The sequence below is a fragment of the Bufo bufo genome, chromosome 8 (genome assembly GCF_905171765.1).
Source record: "Bufo bufo chromosome 8, aBufBuf1.1, whole genome shotgun sequence".
NCBI classification, from domain to species: Eukaryota; Metazoa; Chordata; class Amphibia; order Anura; family Bufonidae; genus Bufo; species Bufo bufo.
In genome coordinates this window covers 187,311,191-187,338,524 of record NC_053396.1, presented here as the reverse complement: position 1 = coordinate 187,338,524, position 27,334 = coordinate 187,311,191, and the positions used below count along the sequence as shown (strand labels likewise).

At 42.0% G+C, this 27,334-nt stretch overlaps 1 protein-coding gene across 1 annotated transcript; it reads left to right on the top strand.

Moving 5' to 3' along the window:
- The first annotated feature begins 1,695 nt into the window (after positions 1 to 1,695).
- On the top strand, positions 1,696 to 27,334 carry LOC121009417 (cytochrome P450 2G1-like). Its single transcript, XM_040442525.1, has 9 exons — positions 1,696 to 1,887; positions 2,233 to 2,395; positions 7,505 to 7,654; positions 8,051 to 8,211; positions 10,039 to 10,215; positions 10,425 to 10,566; positions 15,864 to 16,051; positions 17,877 to 18,018; positions 26,923 to 27,334. Exons 1-9 carry the CDS (start codon positions 1,708 to 1,710, stop codon positions 27,105 to 27,107), a joined length of 1,488 nt encoding a protein of 495 aa, XP_040298459.1. The 5' UTR covers positions 1,696 to 1,707; the 3' UTR covers positions 27,108 to 27,334.

Sequence of the window (27,334 nt, the reverse complement as noted above, 5' to 3'; positions counted from 1 at the left end):
AACAGCACAAAATGCAACTAAAAAAGATTTTTGAGTGTTTCCGCTTTTATTTATGGTTTTATTTCATTAATGACATAGAGGATGTGATTAATAGTGCGGTTTCTATTTTTGCAGATGACATCAAACTTTGTAATACGGTCCAGACTATGGAAGATGTTAATAAGTTACAAGCTGACTTGGACAAACTTACTGTTTGGGCCTCCACTTGGCAAATGAGGTTCAATATAGATTAATGTAAAGTTATGCACTTGGGGGCTAATAATCTGCAGGTCCTAGGTAGAGTAAAACTGGGAGAGTCACTTGTTGAGATGGATCTGGGTGTATTAGTTGATCATAGAATAAATAACTGCATGCAATGCCAGTCAGCTTCCTCTAAGGCCAACAGAATTTTGTCTTGTATTAAAAGAGGTATGGACTCGCGGGACAGGGATGTAATATTGCCACTATACAAAGCGTTGGTGCGGCCTCAACTGGATTACGCGGTTCAGTTCTGGGCACCAGTCGATAAAAATGAAGCCCTGGAGTTAGAAAAAGTACAGAAGAGAGCAACTAAGCTCATAAAGAGCCTGGAAGATCTTAGTTATGAGCAAAGATTAAATTAACTGAATTTGTTTAGCCTTGAAAAAAGACGTCTAAGGGGGAATTGATTAACCTGTACAAATATATAAACGGACCATACAAAAAAATATCAAGGGAAGCTATTCTGTGTTAAACCCCCTCAAAAAACAAGGGGCTGCTCCCTACACCTGGGGAAAAAAAGCTTAATTCATAAGAGGTGACAAGAATTCTTTACAGTAAGGGCTTTGAGTCTCTGGAATAGCCTGCCGCAGGAACTGGTCACAGCAAATACAGTAGATGGCTTCAATAAAGGTTTAGATTAATTTTGAATTCAAAATAGCATTGAGGCTTATGGCAATGTATAGAAATCTTGTTCTGCACACCCTTTCCCTTTGGCCCAACCCCTTTTTAAAAGGAAGATGGACATTGATCCAGGGATTTGTTCCGTGGATTGATATAGCAGGAATACAGGTTCGACTTGATGGACTTTGGTTTTTTCCAACCTTAACAACTATGTAACTATGTAACTATGGAAATTGGTCCTACAAAGTATTGACTCAGGGGGCTGAATACAAATGCACACCACACTTTTCAGATTTTGTTTTATTAAAATATTTGAAAACCATGTTTCTTTTTACTTCAAACGTACTTGCTACTGTGGGTCTATCTAATCATGTTGGTGTAATGTGTAAAAATATGGAAATGTTCAAAGGCTATGAATATGTTTTCAAGACAGTGTAAATGCTGACATAATAAGAAAAATGTATACCATAACTCAAATAGGATATGACCACACATTCTGGTTTCCTGATGCAGTTTTAGACACCATAACCAAGATAGGATTTAAAAAATAAAAGTCATATCTGTCCCTAATAATTTCTCTACTTTTATCATCCACACACTATTTTAGCTTTCAAAACTGCATCACGAAACATAAGCATGTAGCTGTACCCTACTTGGGTTATAATATTAAGTTAATTTTGTTTATTTTGCCTTTACATTTACAATATATTATTTAATGGAGCTGTAACTCTACACCAACATGTCCAGCCTGCCCTAATTCATCACATGTTCTCTGGATTGGTGCCCACTGCCTGTTCATATAAAAATACAGAGGGACATAGTACAGACAGATTACTGGGGCACAGGATGGCTCTGGATATTGCTTCAACACTTCTCCTGGCTACAGGAGTTACTCTCCTAATTTACCTCATAAAATGGTGGGGAATAGTCAAACTTAAAAACCTGCCCCCAGGACCTACACCTCTACCAGGCTTGGGGAATATCCTTCAGATCAGCACCTCAGAAATACCACAGTCTTTAGTCAAGGTATGTAAACTTACTTGAAATGTTACCCTTACTCGGACCCTGATTCCATACTAATTCTTACTATAAACCTGTTTTCAAAATAGCTCCCAAGTCAGGGTGATCCAGTAAGAGACATGGGAAAGCCTTAGGGAATTCATAGCTTTCACAGCTGCTCTTTAAGTTCATCATCATACACAGGATATTTTATGACAAACTGTCTGCATTCCTGATGTTAAATGTATGTTAGAGAAATTCTGCACAGTATGACTTCTCCTCTCTACCTACTAAAGAAGATGGGTTCCTCATCTCAAGTATACAGCTCCTGCTCAGACTTATAATATTCTTGTGTTTTCTATACCTCTCCAGCTAAGTGAAACATATGGACCTGTCTATACCCTCTACATGGGGAACCTGCGGATTATAGTACTGATTGGGTACGATGCTGTGAAAGAAGCATTGGTGGACCGCAGTGATGCGTTTAGTGATAGGGGAAACACCGGAGTAACAGAGCTTTTATCTCAGGATTTTGGTAAGCAGATATAGCAAATGACTAAAATAGCAATGATAAATTTTCTTAGATTTTCATCTGAATTTCTTTATACTACTGTACACAAACTATTTTGTCTGATAATATATGGGACATGATTTACACATGGGACATGATTTAAAGCACTGGTTCCCAACCAGTGGTTCAGGAGCCATCCTCTGCGTGACTCACCATAAGTGTCCTGAAAAATGAACATACAGTACAGACCAAAAGTTTGGACACACCTTCTCATTCAAAGAGTTTTCTTTATTTTCATGACTATGAAGGCATCAAAACTATGAATTAACACATGTGGAATTATATACATAACAAACAAGTCTGAAACAACTGAAAATATGTCATATTCTAGGTTCTTCAAAGTAGCCACATTTTGCTTTGATTACTGCTTTGCACACTCTTGGCATTCTCTTGATGAGCTTCAAGAGGTAGTCCCCTGAAATGGTCTTCCAACAGTCTTGAAGGAGTTCCCAGACATGCTTAGCACTTGTTGGCCCTTTTGCCTTCACTCTGCAGTCCAGCTCACCCCAAACCATCTCGATTGGGTTCAGGTCCGGTGACTGTGGAGGCCAGGTCATCTGGCGCATCACCCCATCACTCTCCTTCATGGTCAAATAGCCCTTACTTTCAAAGTTTTCCCAATTTTTCGGCTGACTGACCTTTATTTCTTAAAGTAATGATGGCCACTCGTTTTTCTTTACTTAGCTGCTTTTTTCTTGCCATAATACAAATTCTAACAGTCTATTCAGTAGGATTATCAGCTGTGTATCCACCTGACTTCTCCTCAACGCCACTGATGGTCCCAACCCCATTTATAAGGCAAGAAATCCCACTTATTAAACCTGACAGGGCACACCTGTGAAGTGAAAACCATTTCAGGGGACTACCTCTTGAAGCTCATCAAGAGAATGCCAAGAGTGTGCAAAGCAGTAATCAAAGCAAAAGGTGGCTACTTTGAAGAACCTAGAATATGACATATTTTCAGTTGTTTCACACTTGTTTGTTATGTATATAATTCCACATATGTTAATTCATAGTTTTGATGCCTTCAGTGTGAATCTACAATTTTCATAGTCATGAAAATAAAGAAAACTCTTTGAATGAGAAGGTGTGTCCAAACTTTTGGTCTGTACTGTATATGCTGGCAATTAACATTGTTGTAGACCCATGCTAGATGATTAGGATACCAATTTATATACCTAAATCACTGAAAAAGAGCCTGATAAAATGTAACTTTTAATTTTTTCTTTTAAAAAACAAACAAAAAAAAACCTGTCCTATAGTGACTTAAAAATAGAAAGTGATATACTCAAGACAGTGGTTATAGGTAACGTACAATGACATAGGTTGCCCAGGTGGGCACTTACCCATTCTTTTTATAAATCACTCAGCAAAGGCTGTTGGGCTGGTATTAGCTTGCGACTCCAAGATATTCAATGTTTTGTAGATTCACAGCTTTTTTTTACAGATCTATAGGTATGATTAGTCTAGTTGATTATGGTTACTATCAGTAAAATCAATGGCAATAAAGTCAGAAATTTAGCCCTACAGAGCAAGTCCCTGCACTTTCTCAGAGCACCTGCCCTGAAAAGAGTGACCCCACTCAGTGCTCTTGTTATACCCTTCTGCAGCAGGCCACTCACAAGCCTGGGAAATCCCTGGCCCCTTGGGAGATTTCTACGAAATATAGAGCTCTTATAGAGCAAGTAAATGTGACGCCAGTTGCAGTTAAGCAATGGGGACATGGAGTCCCCTTTGTAGATGGTATTGGTGAAACTCAAGGTAGGAATGCCAGAGTGGTGTAGTGTCTCTGAGGGTGTTATAAGCACGTGTCAGGGTGCTCCTACCTGGATATTCGTGGATCCCAGACATGGTTGGTCCGAAGCAGTGCAAAAGGGTAGTTGAACTTGAAAGGGGTAGAAATAAAGTTAAGTCCAGACTGGAGTAAGCGTTGAACAGTTGCTTTTACTTGGCATAATTGGTAATCCATACAGTTTCCAAACGGTATCTTGGTCATCAGCAGGTATTGGCTTAACTTTGGCAGGTAAACATTTCTGCAACAATCTCAGCTCTGCTATGCTGTAGCTTTCTCAGCTATGCTATGTTGTAGCTGGGTAAAATAAGAACTTTCCTCTTCTGCTGGATCTTAGCTTAGTGGTAGTCTCTTGTGGTGTCTTTAGCTCTAGGAACTTCTTGCCCTGGCTTCAAGCTTACTTTAGCTTGGATACTTAGGCAATGCAAGCCCAGGGGGAGACAAGCAACCATATAGAACTCGCAGGCAGGGCCTGCAGGCCCAGCAGAGCGAGCAGTGCTCTGCTAGCCACCACACAACCTCTCCCTAAGGAGGGTAGACTAGACACTGACTCACTAACACTAATCTCCTCCTCTCTCTGAGAGAGGGATAGAGACTGGAAGGAAAAGTTCCAGACTCTGCTAATGCTCTGCCAAGTGTTTGCTTCCACCTGCTGGCGGACCAGGCAATTACATGAACATTAAACAGTTACACAGGAAAGAATATGCACATTATTTAGGGATGACATAAAATTTGATGACAGGTATTAGCCCATGGCACTCCCGGACATTACACTTCCTATCCCTATACTACAATTATGAGCCAGAGTGTTTATTTTACATTTTAACCAAACCCGTTTCTGCTGGTAAATCATTCAGCATCATCAGTGGGTTAGGAAAGGCTCAGATAATAAGTTAATAACCTGATCATAAGGGTACATGGTGTATCATTCAGCAGCGTTTACTGTGGGAAATGGAGCGGTTCATGTCTCCAATAGTCTGTCTTAGCCTAGATTTACCACCGAACAGTGCCAATTTGGATGATAAAACACTAGTGCTAAATTTCACACTGACATATTTATCAGCAAATGTTTGCAATTTCATGTTTTTTGTTTCTCCACATTTAAAATTACTTTCATCTATTTTTAAATTTCCTCTCCCTCTCGACCATCACTGAAAATTGAATGTGGCTCACAACATACAAAATGTTTAGGACCTCCGATTTAACGTATATAATGCTGTGAAAGTATATTTATCTCAGTTCATATCCCAAAACAGTTTTATGGTATATTAGTAGCAGTTCTTGTAACAGGTTCTGCTTAGTGGCTCTGAGCTTTCTTACCTAATATGCACGGTGTCTTGGAGTTCGGTATATAAATCAATGGATGTAATAATGAGTATAATATCCTGAAGGTTGCAATCTCTTAGGAAAGTTTCAGAGTTGTAGTTAACCAAAAGCTGGAGAGACCAATCTCCTAAATATTTACTTCTCATGCGTACTTTTTCTAAAGTAACCTGAATTGCAGGCAAATACAATTTTGAGGTTGTGTTGCAAATACTGACTATAGCACATGCAAATTTAAAGTGGTCAGACCTTACAGACAGAACCTTTTGGTCCTGAGTAGTGTTGAGCGAACTTCTGTTTTAAGTTCGGCGTCTAAAGTTCGGCTTCCGGTTAGCGGAGGATCCCGATATGGATTCCGAATTCCGTTGTGGTCCGTGGTAGCGGAATCAATAATCGGCCATTATTGATTCCGCTACCACGGACCACAACGGAATTCGGAATCCATATTGGGATTCTCCGCTAACCGGAAGCCGAACTTTAGACGCCGAACTTAAAACAGAAGTTCGCTCAACACTAGTCCTGAGAAGTATGCAAGGCTTCCTGCTCAATGATGGTATAAGGAATCTTGCAGGAAAAAAAAAAGTAACCTAAACAAGGCAAATTTTACTGACTAAATGGTTCCAACAGTCTTTGCCAGACATTAGGATTAGTGGTTGCAGTGTCTCAATGAATAGAGGCAACAGGTTAAATGGGTACACGATCTCTGTAAGTGGCAAGAGTCAAACAGAACATGGTCCCTTTGAGAAACAGCAACACTCTCCCTCTGGCTTGCATTGCACTCAGCTTCATGGTCATCACCAATCTTCCTCTGCGCTCCTCAGAGTGACTGCAATGAACATAATTGTCACTGCAGTTAAGATCATGGCTTTATCTCCATGTGGCACAGTACCACATAATCTGCACAGGCAGTTGTTCCCAGGTTGTGGTATCCCTCTTGGAACAGGCCTAAGCTGCTTCCATTATGCATAGACTAGTCTGCTTCCTCCTGTCCCTCATCTCTCAACACCTCTGGGATATTTGGCTTCAGATGCCCTAGCTAGTACCTGAGGTATTGTTACTATTACCAATCACCTCCGCCATCTAACTAGTTGCCTGCATAATTAATTCTGGCTTTGTTCCCTGCCTACTAATCACCATGTAGCTTACCTGTACTACTCTTCATGCTGCCTTCCTGTGTTTTCCCTGAGTTCTCTACAGCTAAAGGTCCTTTTACAAATCAAGTGACCCAGAAGGTCTTTGCCCGGACACATAGTATCCATCAGTAATGATACAACTGATCTGTACATATCAGCATATTTATAGTGCATACATTTATATCACAGTGCAATACATATTAAAGGGCATTGTAGCATCATACAGAGAGATCTACCTACAAAGTCTATCACATCCTGTACCAAGTAATTTGACTCCAAATTGGTGATATGTTGTTTTAGACTACTGCAACATTATTGACATTTCACAGCTATAGCCAGGTTTCCACTATGGTTCCCACTATGGAAGATAATATGTTACTGAACAAAGCACCCATGCTTTTATAATCTTGAATATCCCTTTAAATGGGGGTTTAAAGTTACTGCAAGATATCACCTTTCCACTGGATAGGGGATAACTATTATGTAGGAATTTAACCGCTAGGACCCCTACCATCCCAATAACGAGGGTTGCATTCACACATACTAATGGAGGAGCCAGTTAACCATGTACCCTTCCACCCCATTAATTCTCTATTGGACTGCCCTCTTCTATCTGACAGTCCCAGAGTTTACAGAATAAATGGAGCAGCACGGTGTGCGGTTGACTGTCTACTCCATTAGGATAGGGGAATGGGAACTCCATTCTCTGGGTTGGTGGTCATCCCAATGGACATATCCCCACCAATCGGTTATCAGTTCTTCTGTGAATAAGGGAGAACTTGTTGCAACAGGAAAACCCTTTTATATGCATGCTTCAACTTACAGGGGTCATTGCAAGCAATGGAGAAAGGTGGAAAACTCTTCGGCGATTTTCTCTGACAACTTTGAGAAATTTTGGAATGGGAAAGAGAGGCATTGAAGAAAGAATTCAAGAAGAAGCCCAACGTCTTGCTGAAAAATTTATGAAGGATAAAGGTTAATTCCAAGATTATTTGTCTCATGAGTTCAGGCCACCATACATATTAGTTTTCTTTTGGACAACAGCCATATCTTCTCTACTGAATTTTCCATGCTCAGTATGTGTGAAATATTGAAGGAATGTTGAAAATGACATGCTCAATCTTTCAAGGTTTGTGATTTTTTAATTGCCCTAAACACATTGGATCAGTGACTGAGCCGAAATCAGGGGGCACAGACAATTTTAATCTAATAGGTGTGGTCAGCTATAGTGAGATTGCCATACACACCACACCATACTGTGTGGTAATCCTTACCATGGTCCATATTTTCCCAGCGTTTGAATTATATCATATAGTTAAAGTAATGTCTGTCTGTAACCATGTGGTCACATATCTTTATATTTACTAACAGATACCCCGTTTGACCCAACATGTATATTACGATTCGCCGTTTCTAATGTCATTTGTTCCGTTGTGTTTGGTGAAAGATTTGACTATGAAGACCAAGAATTCTTGACTCTCTTGTCATCTCTTCATGAACTTATAGAGCTGTTCAACAGCCGTTCAGGGCAGGTATGTATTACGAAATGTCTAAATGTTATGTACATTAAATGTTATTAACATATATTCAGAAGCATTATAGAGTTTTACTACTATTGATAATTGAGATGAGCGAATCGAATCCCACGAAGTGGAATTCAATCTGAATTTCAGGATAAATTCGATTCGCCTAAAAGCCAAATTTTCTCGTGATTCATGTAAGCAAATCGATTTAACCTGAAATAGTATAAAAAACAAAAAAATTTTAACTTACCTCCTCCATTTGCTCGCGACGGGCCACCAGCCTCCATCTTGCTTGAAGATCTCGGCTGAAATCCCAGTGTTCAGAAGTAACGTGTCCTCCTGTATGATGAGGACAGGTTTTGTGTGTATTAATAGGATGGTGGCCATTTTGTTTCTCCTAATGATTGCTCCCTAAACAAAATGAGCCATTATTAATATGGGAATATATTTATAATAAAGTAATATTTAAGTATTTTTATTTTCTAAATTCTTCGAGAACCGATTTAAACCGCTTGGTGTGTCTATTATGTATGTTCAGAAACACTTTGCACACTTTGGCTTCCACCAGATTTGGTTGCATTGGTACAAAACTGGAACAGAACAGCCTTTGAGTAAGCCTTATAGGGGTTGTATGGGTTCAGCTCTGAACTATCCCTATCTTCACCCCTCCGGCCCCCCTGACATGAGCATCGGAGCATTTCATCTTTCAATGATCCCCCTTGCTCTGCGCTGTATCATGTAGGGCAAGGATTTTTTGCTTACTTTGCTACACTGCTAGGCAGAGGCTTCTGCCCAGCAGTGTTCTCAGTGACATCACCGACTCTGATGGGCGGGCTTTAGTTCTGCCCTAGCATTTTATAGGCTAGGGTAGTGCTATAGCCTGCCCATTAGTGCTGGTAACATCACTGGGCTCACTGCTGGGCAGAAGCCTCTGCTTTGCAGTCCCTATTGAGAGCACGGTACGTCACCAGATCTCCTATAAAAATGTGTTTACACAGGTCAAAGGAGAGCATCGGAGAATGAAATTCACTGATGATGAAGTCAGAGGGGATGGAGGGGTTAAGATAGGGATATATATCCAGGTTCAGAGCTTTAATATCTTTGCAGATAGCCTGGAAGAAAGCCTTCTATGTTGTGTCTACAGTTATTATGCTGACAGCAACATAGGTGTAGGTTGCAGAAGTAGTAGTCAGTGTCAGACTGAGTTTCCTTGGGCCCATTAGAGGAAATTATTCTTGGGGCCCAACCCCATATCATCAGTAAAGTCTAATAGGTTAAGATTCAAAGAAGTAGAGCCCAGTGGCATATGATTAGCAAAAAAGGATTTCTCCAATTTTTTTCACACCCAGGCTAACCCACTGCCATAAAAGAAATAAATATTACAAACACCACATGGAAGGGGAGGGGCCCTGTTACAAATTTTGCACTGGGGTCCAGCAGCTTCAAGTTATGCCTCAATATGCAGACCTTGGTGTAATCATGGTTGCAGACTACAAATTAGCCATTTACAGCTTGGTCCTGCAGTCATACCTCCCCTTATCTGTTGTCAATTTGTTGCTAAAATTTTGGTATCTTAGAAAGAAGTAGGAGACAAGTGGAAGGGAGTATGACTGCAGGATCAGACAACACTGGTTTTGTTTGTAGTCTGTAACCATGGAAGCACAAAAGTCGACATATGAGCTATAAACTATATTCAAAGTTGGTTATATTTTTCCAGGATCTGCAGCAGTGCAAAAAATTGTTCTGCACAGGTGGGCAGCATAATGAATATGGCAAAATGTGGCAACATACAGAAAAATATTGATGCAGTTTTTTATGACTTTTTCTCTCAATCAGCTTTTAAACTTGCTCCCAAAAATTATGTCCTACATTCCTGGTCCTCACCTAAACCTATTAAAAATTATGGACAAAATAAAACAATTTATTATGGATATGGTGAAAACCCACCGAAAGACCATGGAAAAGAACTGCCCTCGTGATTTCATAGACTGCTTCCTCATGAAGATGGAGGAGGTGAGTTTATATATAGTTAAAACAAAAGAAGCTTTTGAGGGTAACACATTTTAAGGTATCCATACCAACCAAAATTCAAGTATTGTTGAAAAAAAGATATTGAAAGCATTCATTTTTAATTACTCCTTTCACAACTAGAAAGGGTGTGTGGGGCTTTGGTAATATTTGATCATTAAAATAATGATGGATTCTGAATATTTTTTTTTTAGGAAAAAAAAAACCCATACACCGAATTTCTCGAGAAGAACCTAGAGGGGACAATATTAGACGTATTCTTAGCTGGAACAGAGACTACAAGTTTGACACTGAGATATAGCTTTCTTATACTCATGAAATATCCTGAAATACAAGGTGATCAATTTGATGCATTTTTTATTGTTTGTTAAGGACACAATACACACAGGAGTTTAGCTATAGGGTATATAGAAGAAGTATTTGCACTAAGATCCAAGAAGAATAAATGACCTTTAAATTATACCACTATCCTCATCTATTTACTAAATCGAACAACGTTATTGGTTCCTCTTTTCCTAAAAAGGTATTATAGATATATATTAAAAAAAAAAGATATTTTGTGTGGTCTTCCAAGAGGCACAATCAGCAGCAGTCCCAAACAACAGGAGTAGGTCTCTTCTCCTTTCTTAACCAAAATAAACTGCAATTCAGGGTCCGTGCTTGAACTAGGCACTATGATGCGTGATAGAGTTTGGACACGCATCATAGTGCCTATTTCTTTTGCCATATACATAGTACTTAAAAGAAAAAAAAAATTTAATTTGGAAGCTGATCTAACGGAAGTAACACAGAGAATAACCACATGTGATCAGAGATTTTAGCTTTTTTAGTAGTGTCAATTGGAGAAGAGAGGAACGCCCCAGAAGAAGCGGACAGCGAAACCCGGGTCGGGCTAATTGATTTTATATTTGATGTGAACAAGTGTCGATCTTGATAAAAGAGCTGTGTTTGCTGGTGGATATTGAGACCGAGGTGCTGGAATTGTCTGGAATCGAGATGAAATCGTCTTGGGGAAATGTTGCTGTGTGTGAATTGTTCCTTACTGATGAAGTTAAAGCGCGGTCCCTAAATTGCAGTTTATTTTGATTATAGATATATTCCTCTTACCCTTTCCCCCCCGCGCTCAAGTTTCTTACACACACAAGACACTAAACTCTCCAACACAGCCTTCATCCTTCAAGCCTCATGTTAGTGGCATAATTAAGGAAAATGGGGATACCAGGCTAATTAGAGCTAGGACAACCCATCTTTTTCCCATATAATGGAAAGCCTAGACATGTCTCAGCATGGCTCATTCACATGTATACTGACAAGCAAAAGGATAACATAATATTTTGTACTTTTGACTTTCAGGCTCCATATCTCACCATCCACTACAGCTTTGAACGTGAGACTACCATCATTCCATAGACAATTATCTTGGCTATCATAAATTGGACTTGCAACTATTTAGCATATGATTAATTATGCAGATTCTTGTCATGTAGCTGCATTGTTACTGTTTTGCTCCTAAAATTCTATATTTTAATTTCTATTATTTTGTTAGTATTTTGTAAATTCACCTTTGGATTTCAACACAGCCTAAATCTTTCTGGGCATGCTCTCAATCAGATTCAAGCATGTCTCGACCGAAATCTGCTCCCAGTTCTCCTCTACACATTCCCAGTGTTGGTGCATACAGCTTTTTTTTCAACTATACTCACAAGTGTTCAGTTGGGTTGAGGTCTGGGGACTGTGGGGGCCAATCTATCACCTCTATTTCATTGTCTTTAAACTATTTCTTCACCAATCTCGATGTATGCTTCGGGTAGTTTTCCTGCTGGAACACAACATCATCCTTTTCATACCCATAGTACTCGAGTGTACAAATTAATTCATCTTGTAAAATACTCACATATAGCTCAACATTGAGACCACCATCAATTATGTGCAAGTATGCAACGCCCTTGGCTGTGAAACAACCCTATGTCATGAAGCTTCCTTCTCCAAACTTGACAGTTCTTTCAAGTTCTCAATCCGTTAGCCCCCTTTTCCCTTGTTTCTTCCAGACCCATTTGCACCCATCAGAGTCCAGTCTATTGACTTTCATCTCATCACTCCAAATCACTCGTTTCCAATCTTCTACTGTCCACTGTTTGTACTTTTTTGCAAGCTCAAGCCGGAGCTTCTTATGATGATGTTGAAGTCGAGGCTTCTTCACCTTTTTTCAGGCCACCATTCCAGACTTATGTAATGCGTGTCGCACGGTGCTTGCATGGATGTCTGTGATCTCACTTTTGACAAAGCATGCAAGTCACCTCCACTGCCGTGTTTGTCATGCCAGAATTGATAGACCTTGTGATAAGCTGACTTGTTGACTCTGATATTTTGCCTGGACATCCACCTCTTGGCTTTAGAATGGATACATGGACTTCAGTTTGTATTCTTTCAACTGTCATGGCACTCACATGATGCAGTTTGGCAATTTTCTTGGCCGAGATACCGCTATCGATGAGCTAGATGATGCTGTTTCTATTTTCTTGGGAAATCTTATTCATGGCTGCTCCTGGATTTGTACCAGTGACCTTTAGCTTGGGAATCAACCTAATAACACACTGAGCTATTAGGGAATGTGAGAACAGGTTGTAAATTGTAGTATACTAGAAGAATAAGATTGATCTGCCACCAGGAGCAAAACAGTAACATAGTAACATAGTATATAAGGCCGAAAAAAGACATTTGTCCATCCAGTTCAGCCTGTTATCCTGCAAGTTGATCCAGGGGAAGGCAAACAAAAACTGTGAGGTAGAAGCCAATTTTTCCCACTTAAGGGGAAAAAAATTCCTTCCCGACTCCATTCAGGCAATCAGAATAACTCCCTGGATCAAAGACCCATCTCTAGTAGCTATAGCCTATAATATTATTACACTCCAGAAATACATTAAGGCCCCTCTTGAACTCTTTTAATGAGCTCACCATCGCCACCTCCTCAGGCAGAGAGCTCCATAGTCTCACTGCTCTTACCGTAAAGAATCCTCTTCTATATTTGTGTACAAACCTTGTTTCCTCCAGGAGCAGGGGATGTCCCCTTGTCACAGTCACAGTCCTGTGGATAAATAAATGATGGGAGAGATCTCTGTAATGATCTCTGATATATATATAATAACCCTAATTTTGATAATCTTTCAGGGTACTGTAGTTCCCTCATTCCATTTATTACTTTACACTGCGTGCAGAATTATTAGGCAAATTAGTATTTTGACCACATCATCCTCTTTGTGCATGTTGTCTTACTCCAAGCTGTATAGGCTCGAAAGCCTACTACCAATTAAGCATTTCCTTTGGCAAAATGGGTCAAAAGAAGGACTTGACAGGCTCAGAAAAGTCAAAAATAGTGAGATATCTTGCAGAGGGATGCAGCACTCTTAAAATTGCAAAGCTTCTGAAGCGTGATCATTGAACAATCAAGCGTTTCATTCAAAATAGTCAACAGGGTCGCAAGAAGCGTGTGGAAAAACCAAGGCGCAAAATAACTGCCCATGAACTGAGAAAAGTCAAGCGTGCAGCTGCCAAGATGCCACTTGCCACCAGTTTGGCCATATTTCAGAGCTGCAACATCACTGGAGTGCCCAAAAGCACAAGGTGTGCAATACTCAGAGACATGGCCAAGGTAAGAAAGGCTGAAAGACGACCACCACTGAACAAGACACACAAGCTGAAACGTCAAGACTGGGCCAAGAAATATCTCAAGACTGATTTTTCTAAGGTTTTATGGACTTATGAAATGAGAGTGAGTGTTGATGGGCCAGATGGATGGGCCCGTGGCTGGATTGGTAAAGGGCAGAGAGCTCCAGTCCGACTCAGACGCCAGCAAGGTGGAGGTGGAGTACTGGTTTGGGCTGGTATCATCAAAGATGAGCTTGTGGGGCCTTTTCGGGTTGAGGATGGAGTCAAGCTCAACTCCCAGTCCTACTGCCAGTTTCTGGAAGACACCTTCTTCAAGTAGTGGTACAGGAAGAAGTCTGCATCCTTCAAGAAAAACATGATTTTCATGCAGGACAATGCTCCATCACACGCGTCCAAGTACTCCACAGCGTGGCTGGCAAGAAAGGGTATAAAAGAAGAAAATCTAATGACATGGCCTCCTTGTTCACCTGATCTGAACCCCATTGAGAACCTGTGGTCCATCATCAAATGTGAGATTTACAAGGAGGGAAAACAGTACACCTCTCTGAACAGTGTCTGGGAGGCTGTGGTTGCTGCTGCACGCAATGTTGATGGTGAACAGATCAAAACACTGACAGAATCCATGGATGGCAGGCTTTTGAGTGTCTTTGCAAAGAAAGGTGGCTATATTGGTCACTGATTTGTTTTTGTTTTGTTTTTGAATGTCAAAAATGTATATTTGTGAATGTTGAGATGTTATATTGGTTTCACTGGTAAAAATAAATAATTGAAATGGGTATATATTTGTTTTTTGTTAAGTTGCCTAATAATTATGCACAGTAATAGTCACCTGCACACACAGATATCCACCTAAAAAAGATAAAACTAAAAACAAACTAAAAACTACTTCCAAAAATATTCAGCTTTGATATTAATGAGTTTTTTGGGTTCATTGAGAACATGGTTGTTGTTCAATAATAAAATTAATCCTCAAAAATACAACTTGCCTAATAATTCTGCACTCCCTGTAGTTGCCCTCTTCTGAACCCTCTCCAGCTCTGCTATGTCTGCCTTGTTCACAGGAGACCAGAACTGTACACAGTACTCCATGTGTGGTCTGACCAGTGATTTGTAAAGTGGTAGGACTATGTTCTCATCACAGGCATCTATGCCCCTTTTGATGCAACCCATTATCTTATTGGCCTTGGCAGCAGATGCCTGACACTGGTTTTTACAGCTTAGTTTGCTGTTCACTAAAATTCCTAGGTCCGTTTCCATGTCAGTGTTACCGAGTGTTTTACTATTTAGTATGTACGGGTGACTTGCATTATTCCTACCCATGTGCATAACCTTACATTTTTCAGTGTTAAACCTCATCTGCCACTTCTCTGCCCAAGCCTCCAACCTATCCAGATCCATCTGTAGCAGTATACTGTCCTCTTCCATGTCAATGCAGTTAAATGACAAGAATCTGCATAACTAATCATATGCTAAATAGTTGCAAGTCTAATTTATGTATGAGATAGCCAAGATGATTGTCTATAATGATTGTAGTCTCACATTCTAAGCTGTAGTGGATGGTGAGATATAGAGCCTGAAAGTCAATAGTTCAAAACATTGTTACCCTTCTGCTTGTCAGTGTAGATATTAAGCTCAAGGCAGAGTCTCGGTTTTCAATGGGGAAATTATCTCTACACATGGTATTCTATGGAACATGGCAAGATTTTTTTTACACAAATTCCATATGGATCTGTGAAAAAATAAATAAACCCCATGTGGAATCTGAACTGAAGCATCTGGAACTACATCAGGGGCCCATGGATTTTTATGGGTGTTATGGATCCAAGTTGTTTATAATATGCATTAAACTATTTATCAAATTTAAATAGGCTTTGCTAATTAGTTTGGTTGTAATTGCACTTTGGATTAAATTATAGCACAATGCTAGACTAAAATTTTTTTTTTTGTTCTGCCTTTGTTTCTTTTAGAGAAGATCCACAAAGAGATTGATAATGTAATCGGCAAAGATCGCTGTCCATCGATGGAGGACAAGAGTAAAATGCCGTACACAGAAGCTGTAATGCATGAGATCCAGAGATTTGCTGATATTGCTCCTTTAGGAGCGCCTCATTCTCTCAGCAAGAACACAACCTTCAGAGGATTTTACATTCCAAAGGTATCTGGAGGAATAAAGCTTCTTCTTGTGGAGGCCACCAAGTTGGCATAGAAAGTCTTATAGGCCAGGTAGTGCATTCTGGGTAGGAGGAAATGTAAATAAGCTCTTTGAAGAGCAATAGCTATCTAGTGTAATTGATTGGATGGATATCCTTGTTTAGCTGATAAGAGCAAGACATCAGGTTCTGATACTCTTTAAAAAGAGACTCTTAACTAAACTACAGCTACACTTCAATGGAAGGTTTATAATATATTGTATTAAATATAACAAGTAGTATATACATATAGTGATAGAATTTCCTTCTTTTGCACTTATCTATATACAAAGAAAAAAAGAACATAATACACAATTACATCAACACTTCAACTGGAGTCCTGACTACACATAGAATGAAGGTACAAACATCAGCGATTGAGTTCACATCATCTGACAGCAACATCAGCTGGGAAGCCCTTTCAGCTAAAGCAGTCAGAGTCTTGATCTGGAAAACACCAATTAGGTTCCTGCACGAGGCTTCCCCCCATAGGATGAGCTTCTGAGTTCTTTCCTGAAGGGTTGAAGCTTTATACCGATTAAACAAAAAGCTCCATTCCCCAGTGGAACGCAGTCAGCGCATGCGCTCCATAATTGTCATTGTGTACATGTTGTTCATCTGCTATCAAACTGGACCTTGGAGGTACCATTCCCAGGTCTGCAGTGAGTCAGAATCTCAAAACAACCTTGAGAAAATATGTAGACAAAGCCTTACTCCCTTGCACCTGCATTCACAGGTCTTAAAAGGAAGGTATCACGACCGGTGTGCCAATCACATACGTGACGCAAAGGGAGGGAAAAGGAAGGCCCTGTCCAAGGGAGAGGGAAAGATGGTGACCCCTAACTCACCTTGAGGCTGGCACCTGAATGCCCTGACGTCCCTAGACGGGTTTCTTACCTGTACGCCGATCACGTGCCTGAACCCTGGCTTTCCCTAAGATGAGCCCTATGTAGTGAATAGGGCAGTGGGAACACTAGTCTGCACCACTAACACTAAAGGGAAACACTAGGTAGAGGACAGACAATACTGACAAAACATATAGTCCCAGGTGGGCGACAACAAAAAACCAACAGGGATCCGGAGGGTAACGCTCTGGTACGACAACCAAGGATAACAGCAACTCAGCTCCAGTGGGTCAGTATAGAAGTCTAGGCAGGAAGCTCTATATCTGGCAACCAGAGAAGTGGGAGAGGGGAATATAAGGAGGTTGGGAGTGCCGGACAAGAAACAGCTGAGGAGAAGAAGCTACGGATCCCTGAGTGAGACAAAAAGGATTGCAAGGCAAACACAGAAAGCTACCATTAAGTAACAGCGCTATCTTTAGACATTGAGCGCGCAGCCACCCGCTGCGACTTCCTGACCCCGGGTATAACGGAGTCAGACGTGGCTCTTGACACCCTCGTGACAGAAGGTTAAATGAACAGATACAAAATAGAATTCAAATGATCAGAAACTACATCTTCACACTTTAATTTGTCCATAAGACAAATCCAAAATTTTTTCCATAAGAAAAAGACAGAAATCCACAAACAGATCTATTTTTATCCCTTATCAGTGGATGCCAGGGTACTGGTTTGGCTGGGTGAGATGCCTTATTCAAACCTTTTACTACTCTTGTAGTAAAAAGCATGTATGCTTTATGGCTAAGCAGGCAACACTACTTACAAAAGGTAACAGAAGGCCTGCTGATCTTCTCAATACAGTTCTGTTCTTCCTATAAACTACCAACCAGGCTCAACTTTTAACATTTCCAATTTATTAGATCTACATATATAATATATTTACTTTCAGGGTACCATGGTGTTTCCAGTCCTGACCTCTGTCTTGAAAGACCCAAAACAATTCAAGAACCCAAATGAATTTGACCCCAGACACTTTCTCAGTGAGAATGGTTGCTTTAAGAAAAATGATGCATTTATGCCATTTTCTACAGGTAAGACATTATACACTTCATATTAATCTGAATTTGCTATAGGAAAATATGTTGAGAACAAACAGTATATGGTGTGAACCTAAGCTGTGTTTAGGAAGACCAAAACTTGACTTGTTTTGCCAAGGAATCTGTTGTCTTGACTCTTCTTTACATATCTAAATATTAATGTAAGTAACAGCTATCACATTAAACACTAAAATGATTACTAACTTTTCACACAGCTTTGCATAAATCAATGGTACAAGTGACCATAAAAAACTTTGCAATATGTCTTATCAGTGAGAAATGTCTAGTTCTCATGTTATCAGCTGTTTTAATCCCCCCTCCCGCCTCTATTAATTGTTTTTGACTTTGAAAAATGTCTTAATCCTGTCCAAGACAGACCAGCTCCACATGAGGATTATATTACACATGTTAATGTTAGTGTTGATCACAAATATTAGAATTGCAAATTTTAATCGCGAATATCGGCACTTCGAGAATTCGCGAATATTTAGAATATCGCAAAATATATTCGTAATCGCGAATATTCAATTTTTACCAGTTTATGCGAATTTTTATGCGATTATTTTAGGCGAATTTTATGCAAATTTTCGCAATCAAGAGAATAATGCCTGGAGATCATGAATTCGCGAATTCTCAAATATATGGCGAATATTCGCCCAAATATTCGTGAAATATCGCAAATTCGAATATTGCCCCTGCCGCTCATCACTAGTTAATGTAAGTCTATGAAGTCTATGGAGAGGGGAGGTGGGAAACTGAGCAGGAGCACACACAGACAAGTAGACTGCTGCAGCTACATGGGCTGAGATATAAACTTCTTAAGTGCTTTATTCACAAACATACAGGTCAGTAACTCTTTGTAATTTCCTCCATGACTCTGGGGCTATTTCTGAATGCATACAAGAAGCATATTCTCCTCTATTTTCTGTGTGTAATCGGTGGGAGCTATTCTTCACCCACAATGTCTGAGAGAACTGCAAAGTAGACATTCACTATGCAGAGTAAAACTGCTAAAAATGCCAGCTACAAGTGATACAATGGCCAGAAATATGGTATTCCTCATTTACACACATTGTACTATTTATTAATGCAAAGTTTGTTAAAAGATTTGTGACATTTTAAAGGGAACCGTTCACTGTAAAAATGCTAAGTATTCTGCAGGCTGCATGTTGATATATTGATTTGTGGGGAAAGAGTCAGTAAAATGTATATTTTATACATTTAAATTACTGCTTATTCTGGGCTTTTAATTCACGGAGGCGGTCCTATCAGTGACTGATATCTCTTTCTGTGTTCACAGTCATAGAGGGAAGGCTGTCAGTCACTGATAGGACCACCTTCTTGTTTTCATAGCCCAGAATGAGCAGGAATATAAATGAATAACTTTCAGTTTTTGCAGAATCTATTCCCAAAAAACTATATATCAATCTGCTCAGCTTCTGCTCTATAATATGCTGCCTTCCGCTCAAACACCATATTGAATGTGACAGGTTCCCTTTAAAGACACAGCTTAGAGTTTCCTTGTGGAGTCACGGCCAGAAATGGATTGTGTGCTACATTTGTGCGACATCCATCGTAAAAAGTTTTTTCTCGTTGACATGTCATGACAATCCCTTTCATGAATAATAAAGACAATAGGCAGAAAGATGTTGACTAGCTGCTTATATAAGGGCTCTTTGATATAAACTTTTGGAAATCATCACACAATACTGTTGCGGAGCTTCACGGTATACCCTTAATATCTTCACTTAAATCCCCTTGTAGCTGAAGAAGCAGGTCAATATCCAAGAGACAATTTCCCCAGTGACTGGACGACACACAGTTTGGGAGTCAACTGACTTTACGCGGCATGCGCACCTGGTTTCAAACTGCCAACAGCCTCATTTACATACAATACATAGATGACTATGGTACAAGGAAAAGGGGGGAGGGGAAGAGGTACAGACAAGAAAGACATTCTGTAAGTGGCTAGGTTTGCCACAATGCTCCCCCAGAACCAAGCCGGCATACACAGTCTGATCCCAACGGATCGGCTTGGGGATGTCCGGAGGAGTACTCACAGATCACTTTTCAAGTTCAGTTTGTCTGGATAACCCGTCGGCGTTGCCATTTTGCTTCCCAGGGCAGTAGTGGATGGTAAAGTCAAAAGGCTGCAGCGCCAAACTCCAGCGCAGCAGCCGGGCATTGTCTCCTGACACCCTGTTCAGCCACACCAACGGGTTGTGATCTGTGAGTAAGGAAAAGGGTTGTCCATACAAATAGGGCTGCAGCTTTTTAAGGGCCCACACCACGGCCAGACATTCTTTTTCTATGGCGGCGTAGCTTACTTCCCGGGGTAAAAGTTTTCTGCTTAAGTAAGCCACTGGATGCTCGCCGCCATCTGCTCCGACTTGGCTCAGTACTGCCCCCAATCCAAACATAGAAGCGTCTGTGTGGACGAGAAAGCGTTTAGTTGCATCAGGGGCGGCAAGTACAGGTGAATTCACAAGAGCCGTTTTTAGTTGCTGGAATGCCTGCTCACACTCTGGGGTCCAGACTACTATCTTAGGGAGATTCTTGCGGGTCAAATCGGTGAGGGGTTTGGCCAGGGTACTATAGTTGGGTACAAATTTACGGTAGTATCCTGCGGTACCTAGGAATGCCAGTACTTGAGTTTTGGTACGAGGGGTTGGCCATTTGGCTACAGCCTCTACCTTAGCCGGTTCGGGTTTTTGTTGGCCGCTCCCTACCCGGTGTCCTAGGTATTGGACTTCTGCCATCCCTATATGGCACTTACTGGGTTTCAGAGTTAATCCTGCCTCCCTAATACGGTCTAGTACGGCTCCTATGTGGGTCAAGTGTTCAGTCCAGGAGTGGCTGAAGATCGCTATATCATCTAGATAGGCGCAAGCGTACTCCTGGAACCCATCCAATAGCCGATCCACCATCCTCTGAAAAGTAGCCGGAGCGTTTTTCATCCCGAATGGCATGACCTTAAACTGGTACAGGCCAAACGGGGTGACAAACGCCGACTTAGGGATGGCGTCTTCGGCTAGGGGAATCTGCCAATACCCCTTACAAAGATCTATTGTGGTGAGGTATTGGCCCCTGGCCATTTTGTCCAGGAGCTCGTCTATCCGGGGCATAGGGTAGGCATCGGATACGGTCTTATCATTAAGCCTCCGGTAGTCTACGCAGAAGCGGGTAGTCCCATCCCGCTTAGGCACCAGAACTACTGGGGAGGCCCAAGGGCTTTCAGAGTGCTCTATGACTCCTAGTTGTAGCATTTCTTCAATTTCCTTGCGCATATTATCCTTTACGGATTCAGGTATGCGGTAAGGAGGTTGGCGGAGAGGGGTCTGCCCTGGTGTTTCTACTCTGTGGGTGGCTAACGGGGTGTACCCGGGGAGATTAGAAAAAGTGGTTCCTTTTTCCCTTATTAGACTATGAGCCTGCGCCCTTTCCTGGGGACTCAGCCGTTCACCTAACTGAACCTCTTCCAGGTCCTCTTTCTGGCCCTCTTTCTCTAGGAGATCTGGGAGAGGTAAATTGTCAAAGTCCTCTGCGGCAGAGGCGCAAATAGCGGTCACCTCTTCTATGCGCTCGTAGTAGGGCTTCAGCATGTTCACATGGAGCATGCGTCTGCCCCCTGCTCCAGTGCACGGGCCGATCACATAGGTGGTATCGCAGATTTGCTCCACCACCTTGTATGGGCCCTGCCAGGAGGCCTGCAGCTTGTCATTAGGGACTGGCCGTAGGATTAACACCTTCTGCCCGACCTGAAAGCTGCGGTCCCTGGCCCCCTTATCGTACCATCTGCGCTGTCGTTGTTGGGCCGCTTGGAGGTTAGTACGTACCGTCTGGGTCAGAGCCTCCAAGCGTTCCCTAAACTCCAGCACATATGGGACAATAGGGGTACCATTCGTAGTTACCCCTCCCTCCCAGTGTTCTCTGATAAGGTCTAAGGGGCCCCTCACTCTCCTCCCGAACAATAATTCAAAAGGGGAGAATCCCGTGGATTCTTGGGGTACTTCCCTATAGGCAAAGAGCAAGTGGGGCAAAAACCGTTCCCAGTCTTTTTGAGTGTCTATGAACGTGCGGATCATCTGTTTAAGTGTTCCGTTAAACCGTTCACAGAGCCCGTTTGACTGGGGGTGGTAGGCGGAGTTTAAGATCGGTTTCACCCCACACACTTTCCAGAGTTGGTGGGTGACCTCTGCAGTGAACTGGGTGCCCCTATCCGATATAATCTCCTGGGGAAATCCCATACGGGAGAATATTCGCATAAGGGCATCGGCTATAGTCTCTGCATGTACGTTGGTCAACGCCACTGCCTCTGGGTATCTAGTGGCGTAGTCCACTACGGTCAAGATGTATTTCTTGCCGGAGGGACTGGGTTTCGCTAGGGGTCCTATTATGTCTACAGCTACTCGACTGAAGGGTTCTTTAATTATGGGCAGGGATCTGAGTTTGGCTTTATAGCGATCCCCTCTCTTTCCTACCCTCTGGCAGGTATCCTATGTTTGACAGTATTGTCTAATATCCTTCGAGATACCTGGCAAGAAGAAGTTCTGCGTCAGCCGATGTTTCGTTCGGCTGATTCCTAAATGTCCTGATAATGGTATATCGTGCGCGATGCGTAGCAACTCTTGTCTATACTTTCGGGGTACCACTAACTGCTTAGTGGGCACGGGTATGGACCCTGCTACTACCTTCTCTGCATAGCGGTATATGAGACCTTTGTCCCAAGCATATCTCTCTCCCTCCAACCCTCCTTGGTCCTTATTTATCCTATCTTTATATACCTGCAGGGAGGGATCTAGGGCCACCTCACTGCCAAATTCCAGGGGGGCATCCCAGGGGAGAATAGGAGGGGTGTGTGGCATATTGTTTACCTGAGCCTCAGAGTGATCGGAAGGAGCCGTGGTGCGTGCTTGCTGCCGGGTAACAACCGGGTAGGCCTCTTGGATAGTTGGTTGAGGGACAAAAGCAGAGGTGAGCTCCCCCAAGTCGTTGCCCAAAATAACATCAGCGGGCAAATCCTGCATAATTCCCACCTCCACGTTTCCATGCCCTGCCCCCCAATTCAAATGCACCTTGGCAGTGGGAACTTTGTAAATTGCTCCCCCTGCCATCCGTACAGCTACACAGTCTCCGGTGAGGGTGTGCTTAGGCACCAAATGATTTCTGACCAGGGTTAACGTGGCCCCAGAGTCACGTAATCCTTGTATATTCTTCCCCTCCATGTGTACCACCTGGCGGTGCCCTTGGCGGTTGTCTGAGGCGGCTTGTATGGGGTTTACCTCGTTTAGGATCCCCAGAGGCTCTTCTATTGAGGTGACTGTGGATGTTGGGAGCACAGATTCTCTTTGGCAGCAGTGTACTGCAGCCCGATTGGGGGGAGGAGGACCCTGGTGGTTCCAGTTCTGGCGAGGTCGGTTACGTGGGCAGTCTCTCTGGATGTGCCCCTGTTGGTTGCAGGTGTGGCAGCGGATCGGTGGTCGGGTATTGTACCTAGGAGGGTACGGGTTGTGACTCGCGGCTGGTCGTGGGTGAGCCAAGGTAGTCACTGCTGGCAGAGGGGTGGTAGATCCATACGTGGTCCAGTGTGGTGTGCGTTGATCTCGCCTGGTGTCTTGGAACTCGTCAGCTAGCTTGGCTGCCTCTGGTAGGGTACGGGGTTTGCGATCTCGTACCCAATTTTGAAGTTCTGTGGTTAGTCCATTAAAAAACTGCTCCATTACTATTAACTGGAACATCTCTTCCATAGTGGTGACCCGTGCCGCTTCCATCCACCCCTTGGCGGCTCGCTGTAGTCGGTGTGCCCATTCAGTGTGTGAGTCTTTTGTTTGTTTCTTGATGTCCCGGAATTTGAGTCGGTATGCCTCAGCGGTAATGGCATACCGTGCTAGGATGGCTTGTTTGACTTTGTGATAATTCCTGATGTCTTCGTCTGGGACGGTCCGGTATGCCTCTGCAGCGCGGCCTGACAATCTACCTGCCAGCAGGGGTACTTGGTCGGCTGGGCTGATGTCGTGTAGCTGGCACAACCTTTCGAAATCCTGTAGGTATTCGTCAATATCACTTTCTCCTTCTGTGTAATTTATAAAAGCTTGGTAGGGAATCTTAGTTTTTCCCTCGGTAGTGCTGGTGGGCGCTGGGGCTCTTTCCCTGACTCGCTGAATAGCGTTTTGCTTCGCTACAATGTACTCGTGTACATCTGCTATCAGTCTTTCCAGTGTCTCCACGGAGGGGGTGTTTGGGTAAAAAGCTAACCTGCTATTGAGCTCTCTTGTAAATTCTGTTGGCTCTGTCTCCTGTGGAGCTGCCGCAGTGGTCGCTCTGTCACCCTCCATGAGTTCGGCCACCAGAGTAGCTTTGGTTTTGTTGCTGGCTATTCTTCCCCTTGCTTCCAATAATTCCTTTAACGTAGTTCGTTTCAATGTTGCATAATTCGTCTCCATTCACCGTTCGTTCGAATGACTGCACATATTCTCGAACTCCGGTATATCCGAATGGCTGTTTTAACACACTGCTGCTTTGCTGTGCTGCAAGGCTTGTATCCCACCGCTGCCACCAATTGTTGCGGAGCTTCACGGTATACCCTTAATATCTTCACTTAAATCCCCTTGTAGCTGAAGAAGCAGGTCAATATCCAAGAGACAATTTCCCCAGTGACTGGACGACACACAGTTTGGGAGTCAACTGACTTTACTAGGCATGCGCACCTGGTTTCAAACTGCCAACAGCCTCATTTACATACAATACATAGATGACTATGGTACAAGGAAAAGGGGGGAGGGGAAGAGGTACAGACAAGAAAGACATTCTGTAAGTGGCTAGGTTTGCCACAAATACTAATGCAGCAGAGAAAAATTTGTGCTTGCACTCTTTTGTGCAATTTTATAAATTATTGATGAAAGTAACTTGTCAGGTTTAACTGCAGTCCTATGGAAAACTACCCGTAACAAGCAGAAACTTTGCAAATCAAGTGACAATTTCAACCTGGCTGCTTGGATGATCCTGACCTTGCTCAATCTAAAGATAGGACACCAATATACAGATGTTTGAAACACACACCCTTAGGCAGAAAATGATACATAAAAACTGTAGGAAGAATAAAAATAATAAAATATTTTGGAATCAGCTGTGATCTGTGATGGAAGCCAACAGTAAAGACCTTTTCAGATGGGCGAGTTTTCCGCGTGGATGCGATGCGTGAGGTGAACGCATTGCACCCGCACTGAATCCTGACCCAAACATTTCAATGGGGCCGTGTACATGAGCGATGTTTTTCACGCATCCCTTGTGCATTGCATGAAAATCACAGCATATTCTGTGTTCTTCACGCAACGCAGGCCCCATAGAAATGAATGGGGCTGCGTGAAAATCGCAAGCAAGTGCGGATGCTGTGCAATTTTCACACATGGTTGCAAGGAGATGATAGGGATGAGCAACCCCGGACCCCATTAAAGTCTATTCACTGTATGATTTTCCCTTATAACATTGGCACTCAAAAATATCGGGAGATCAAACGGAGATCAGATGCATTTGTTGGTATAAAAAATATTATTTATTAAAATTATAAAAAAATACCTCATATTAAAGGAGGAACACTGAGACCCACGTGGACCGTCCACACAGCAATTCACAGAAGGATTTACTCAATATAGGGTATAGGTACTTTTAGGGCAAAAAATCAGTTGTTGTGGAAACACCATATGGATTTTTTGCTTTATTTTATACTATTAGTGAATTTTAATAAATACTATCTTTTATACCAACAAATGCATCTGATCGCCGTTTGATCTCCCAATATTTTTGAGTCCCCTTCAAATTCCATTCAATTTGATCTACACGTTTCTCGGGCTTGGTGTGTCGCCCTTGGAGTGAGCACCATCTCATGGTATTATATGCTGGTGAGCCACTGACCTCTATTCTTGTAATCTCTTAAAACATTGTTATATGGGAAAATAATAGCATTCTTAATACAGAATGCTTACAAAAATGTGGCATAAGGGGTTAAAAAATAATTAACTCACCTCATCCACTTGATCTCGCAGCCGGCATCGTCTTCTTTCTTCTTCTTTCAGGACCTGCAAAAGGACCTTTGATGACATAATCGCTCTCACCACGTGGTGAGCGCGGTGACGTCAGCGCAGGTCCTTCTGAATGAAGATAGAAGATCCTTCTATCTTCATTCAGCAGGACCTGCGCTGATGTCACCACGCTCACCATGTGGTGAGCGCGATTACATCATCAAAGGTCCTTTTGCAGGTCCTGAAAGAAGAAGAAAGAAGACAATGCCGGCTGCGCGATCAAGTGGATGAGGTGAGTTATGTATTTATTATTTTTTAACCCTCAACTGACATTATACTTAGCATTCTGTATTAAAGAATGCTAATATTTTCCATTATAACCATGTTATAATGGAAAATAATAAAATCTACAGAACACCAAACCCAAACCTAAACTTCAGTGAAGAAGTCCGGGTTCGAGTCTGGGTACCACATTCAGTTTTTTTCTTACGCGCGTGCAAAACGCATTGCACTCGTGCGTAAAAAAACTGAACATCGGAACGCAATCACAGACAAAACTGACTGCAATTGCATTCCTACTCGTGCGGGTTTCCCGCAATGCACCCTAAACGCATCCGGCCCTCACCCACGAAGCCCGTGTGAAGGGGCCTAAGTGTTCAATTCCACTGCAGTGCCCCTACAGGAAAAATGAAGCATTACATAGTGCCTATTGAAATTGCTTGCTGCTATGGCCTATAAATGGCGGAACTGAACAGGGAATCCCTCACCTCTACTGACTAAAATTTGCCTTAAAGGCCAATTAAAATGGTTTTTCTGTACCAGACAAGCCCTTTAAGTTTAGCTTGACTTCTTATTGTGTATGCTTGCTCTTTCTTCTCAGGCAAACGTGTGTGTATGGGAGAAGGCCTGGCTCGCATGGAGTTTTTCCTCTTTTTAACCACAATACTGCAAAAATTTACCTTGGAGCCTACAATAGACAGAAAGAATCTGAGCATAAGACCTGAGCCCAACACCAACGCTTCAAGACCTCATTCATACCAGATGAAGGTTGTCCCTCGTTTTTGAGTTGAAGATGAACTAACGTAAAAGATCTAGAAATTACAAACAGAAGACAGCTCTAAATATTGAAGATTATAAATTGCAAAAAAGAGCAATACAAAGACTAGTTTCCTCAAAAATTCATAAATCCTATTTTTATTTTTAGCACTGGTCATACCTGGATGAATGTAAACAATGTAATATGATTCTCATCTTTTATAATTATTTTGTGTTAATAAAAAAATCACACTGTA

Coding starts and splice junctions, on each gene's coding strand:
- LOC121009417 (XM_040442525.1), top strand. CDS start 1,708: ATGGCTCTGGATATTGCTTCAACACTTCTCCTGGCTACAGGAGTTACT. Junction 8,212..10,038: donor TCAACAGCCGTTCAGGGCAG/GTATGTATTACG, acceptor TCTCTCAATCAG/CTTTTAAACTTGCTCCCAAA. Junction 18,019..26,922: donor ATTTATGCCATTTTCTACAG/GTAAGACATTAT, acceptor CTTTCTTCTCAG/GCAAACGTGTGTGTATGGGA.